General features: G+C 48.0%; 1 protein-coding gene across 1 annotated transcript in view; it reads left to right on the top strand.

The window, feature by feature from the left end:
* Positions 1-1,474, top strand: part of ZHX3 (zinc fingers and homeoboxes 3) — a 4,163-nt gene extending 2,689 nt beyond the window's left edge. The window contains exon 2 of the mRNA XM_009998796.1: positions 1,423-1,474. Coding sequence (XP_009997098.1) covers positions 1,423-1,474 — 52 coding nt within the window. The remainder of the gene's footprint in view (positions 1-1,422) is intronic.
* The last annotated feature ends 3,096 nt before the right edge of the window (positions 1,475-4,570 follow it).

Here is a 4,570-nt window from a genome sequence, read left to right on the forward strand (position 1 = left end):
GGTAAGATCCCCCTCTGAGGCAGGGCTGGCTGAGCGGGAGGGTTTGGGTGGGGGCTGAGCAGGGAAGGGTTGAGTGTCTGGTGCTGCTGTTTGGGATTTAGCTGATGAAACAGTGAGGAAACCCCTGGGAGAGAAAGGGGCCAGGGAAGGAGGATGAGGAGGGTGAGGCAAGATGCTGCTGCCTGCCCAATCCCTGCCTGCCCAAACCCCGCCTTTATTTTAAGCCTATGCAAAATCAGCAGGAGTGTCTGGTCCTTTACTTCTCCTGGATCAAAGTGTCCCTTAGGTTTGTTTATGAAGGGCTGGGTATTTGGGAAGGAAAGGGCCTGGCAGCTGTCCCTCATGTCACCAACTCCTTCCATGCCTTCCCCTGGCATCAGGCAGCAGATAAAACCAGTGCCTGCCTGCTGAAGCAAGAGCCTCCTCCCTTCCCTCTCCTGCCACCAGCTATCCAGATGTGACTATCCTTCAGTGGCACAGAGCGAGGCTTGAATATTGAAGATGGAGGCTGAAAAGATGGAGAGGACATGGAGGGTTGATGTTTACAGCTGCTGGCCCTACCCCTCTTCCAGGACTCCCTTTAGAAAGGCATGCGTGCAGGCATGTGTGGAGGAGAGGAGAGGTGGTTTCCAAGCCCTCTGTGGGCTCTTCAGAAGTGCAGCTGGGGGCTGCTTCCTCCCTGGCAGGGCTCCCACCAGATGGGGATGGCCGAGCGCTCGCCCTGTCCTGCTGCGGGCTGCGCAGCCCCTCGCCTGCTCCTCACACACAGCCCTTTGCTGGCGTGCTGGGCAGCTGGGATCTTCTCCAGCCCTGCTGCCTTGCTTTGGAGCCTCCCACACACTTCTGCCGTAGCTGCAGGCCTTAAAAAAAAAAAATTTAAAATCCACTTTATTGCTTCCCTCTCCTGCCTAATACAGTGAGGAGGCAGCGTGAGCTTGACCGGGCCCTGCCCTTGCTGCTGAGGTCTGGAGTTGTGTGTCCCTATGAGGAGTTGCAGTGGGAGAAGTTTGGGCAAGGGTGGTGGGGCAGCTTTTGTGGCCATGCCTAGGTGATGGCCATGCCCCTGGTAGCATGACCCCTCTGAGCATGACTCCAAGCCCCCATACACAAGTGGTGCTGTCACCCCTGGTGGCACAGAAGCAGGAGGTGCTCGGTGAGGGTGCACAACTTCAGACCATCACAGGCTTTGTCCTGCCTTAGCCCTGCCACTGGCCAAAGCCCAGCTCTGCTCCCACAAGGATTTTGGGTTTCCTGGCCCCTCTGAATGGGGCTGGCTTTTCTCTGCAGCTGGCTCCATCAAGGATCCCAGTTTTGTCCATCCAAAGGCACTCCTGCACCCTTTCCTCCTCATCCAGCACCCCACCTTGGTTGCACACCCCTGTAGCGAGCCAGAGCATCTCTGACACCTCTATTCTTTTTCAGAAACAGACTGAACTCAAACCACCAGCCCTGGAGGATCCGCTCTTACCCTTGAGAAGAAATTTTTGGCCTTTAAGAAATCCATGGGCCGGCCTGATCCAAACCTCAGGAGCAGGACGTGGTGATAAAGCACTGCCATAAATGAGACCTTTGAGCACAGCACAGGTGTGCGTGCCAAAACTGGGCACTTGGTGCAGAGCTCTGGGTGGCCCAGCTGAGGAGATGGCTGAGAGCTGGCGGGGGCTCAGCTCACACCCAGGAAACAGGATGCTCTTGTTTGCTTTCCAGTGGACAGACTTTCAGATTTCATATTCATATACCGATGCCTACAGCTGCCTATACAAGCATAACAAGTCTCAGACATTGTGTAAACAAGGTCATTGCTTCAATATGGACTATCATGGCACAGTGCTTCTTTTCTGTTTCTTTTTTTTTATTTTTTCTCTCCTTTTGTCTATTAAGGTGTTTGTTCTCTAAAGGTTGGCATGACTGCATATGTCCTCTCCACCCTTTCTGGTCCTTAAGCTCTGGCAAGGAAGGGCTTTGCAGGCACCCAAGTGTGTCTGTGTGTGTGTGTGTGTTAGGAAAGGAAAAGTATCTGAGAAGAAAACTGCCAGTCTTGTGTTCAAGTCCAGTGGGAGTTGAGTGACATTTTCATCCCTATGGATGAAGTTAGATTGAGCACTCTCCATTAAGTAGCAGGTTCCCAGACCTAGACAACCCAGGAGATGAAGTCTGGTGTCATTGGTCACTTACTGGCTAGGATATTTTCCCCTGCCCTCCTGGAGACTGACTGTCGCAGGCTGTTAAAACCTTCAAGTCTCCCTTTAATCACTGAGAACTAGCACATAATAATTTTTCCATCCTGACCTGGAATCCTTTTCATTGTTCAAAGAGAACAAGCTGTTCTTCAGAGAATACTCAGTGTTGCTGTGAGTGGTTTAAGTCATTGTTGTCTCCAAGGGATCGGCGAGGCAGGAGCTCTTCTGAAATCAGGAAGTTTCCCTCCTGCAGCCCTTCATGACAGATGCTTCTGCAGCAGTGCTGGTAACTTCCAAGTGTTTGCTCCAGTCTTTTTGGTTTTTTTGTATTTTTCTTTTTCCCTTTTTATTATTTTTTTCCCCAGCTTATCTGTTCTGGAGAAACAGCAAAATAAATTTCCCAGTTAACCTTCCTGCTTCCCAGTACCTGTACATCTTTAACATGCCCACATTGTCTTGTGTGGTTGCTGGGTGATGCAACTACTTGAAGATTTTTATCATATTCTTTTCTAATAGAAAACAAGGTCTAGAAGGGAAACTGTTGAGCTGAATAGTCCAGCCAAATGCTGTGTCAGACCATTCTGTCACAAAATAATCAAATCCCAGCTCAAAATTGGTTCCATGTCTTGCCTTCACTTTTGCTCTTGGAAGGATATTCCAGAACTTCACTGCCTTTGAAAGGTTAGAAACTTTATTTAAATTTCTAGTTTTAATTAATTCATGGTCGGTTCATTCCTGATTTGTTTTGGAGCCAACATTGTCCTTTAACTTAAATAGTTTTTGGTGTTTATCCACTGATGTATTTATGGAGAGTAGTCATAGCTCCTTATTTTTGCCAAGCTAACTCAGCCAAGCTTTTTTCAGTAGAAGATTTTTATTTAGTGAGAGCTTTTTAATGTGGGAGACTTTATTGTTGGTGGTAAATGATATTTATTAGAAGGGTGGGTAGCAAGCCCCAAAGGATCAGATCCAGAGATTTACAAAGAAATTTGGTTTAAAAACAAAAAAGCTCTTTCAGAACCTCTTCCAAAGATGGTGTCTGATTTCTACCTTTAATTGCCCTTGTTTTTCCACTTCTTTCTTTGTCCCCCCCTTTAAGAGGCCGCCTTGCTCAACTGCTAGGAAGGATTTTATCTGCTCTGTGCTTTGCAAGAGAGGAGGCTTCCTCATGTCTGGTGGTACGTGCCAACGTGGTAGGTGCCTGAGCTCACAGTGCTCCCCTGGCACACAGTGTAACCCCTGTGGCCAAGCATGAGCATCTGCTTCAGGAGGAGATGACCTGCACTCTGAAGAGAGCTGGGGAAGCTGCAGACATCTGCACTGCAACCATCCCTTAGCAGTCTGCCCAGAAGGCTGTGGGCAGGGGTGGTGCTGACCTGGAGCACCCTCCTGTGACACCAGGCTCCCTGAATTCCTTTTGTCTTCAGAAGCACTTCTGCTGGTCCTGCTGTGGCTGGGGACATAAGCATCAGCCATCCCACCTCAGCTGGGCAGAGCAGGGGTGGCTGCACAGCAAAGCCAGCCAGAGCCCTGGGGATGCAGTCCTGCACACCCCAAAATATCACAGGTGATGGGAGAATCTGGGTGGTCTGAGAGCCAGAGGTAGCAGATCTGGGAGTTGTGCAGCCTGAGAGTACATGTATGTGCAGTGTTACCTTCAGAGAACAAATACAAGTAGGTCAATTTACTCTCTAGTGTTTATGTACCTGCAGGTTTATTTAAGTACACATATATACAGATCAGATATGCCATTGATTCTTTATTGCGTTAAGATGTACATTAAAAAATGTACACTTTTACTAACTACTTGCTATATAAATATGTTGGAAGTGTAGTTTGCCCTTTCAAGGTGGTTTTCTGTGGGATTTTTGGTGTACACTTAAAAGGCCTATGGCTAACTGGAAGGGTGATCCCCACTCCATCTACAGAAATGCTTAAGGACTATGGTATGAGCTGGTCCCTTCAAACCATTTTTTCATGCACTAGCTGAAATATTTTGCACTTGGATTGTACTTGACCAGTTTTCCAGAAAAATTGAAAAGAGGTCTTGTGAGCTAGAGGGAGAATTTCCCGGTGTACACAGAAAAAACAGCCTTGAGGGCTGGAAGCTGCTGAAGTTTTTGAGCTTTGTCTCCATGCATTCATACAAGCACAGCAGGAGTTTTCTTTCTTTTGGGTCTGAGGAATTTTAAAAAGTGGTTCCATGCAGACTCCCCTCGGATCCGGTGACAGGGCTGGCAAGCCCCACTGCATGGGGAGGGTAAGATTTAGAGGCAAAAAAAAAAATAATCAAGTATTCGAGTTCCCTTTCTAACATTCCTTGTTATCTGCTTTTGTTTAATTGACTTGAAATCTCCATGAAAGTATAAGCTGAATTATTTTGAGGGCTT

This window comes from Chaetura pelagica, unplaced genomic scaffold (genome assembly GCF_000747805.2).
Source record: "Chaetura pelagica isolate M959 unplaced genomic scaffold, ChaPel_1.0 scaffold275, whole genome shotgun sequence".
Taxonomy (NCBI): domain Eukaryota; kingdom Metazoa; phylum Chordata; class Aves; order Apodiformes; family Apodidae; genus Chaetura; species Chaetura pelagica.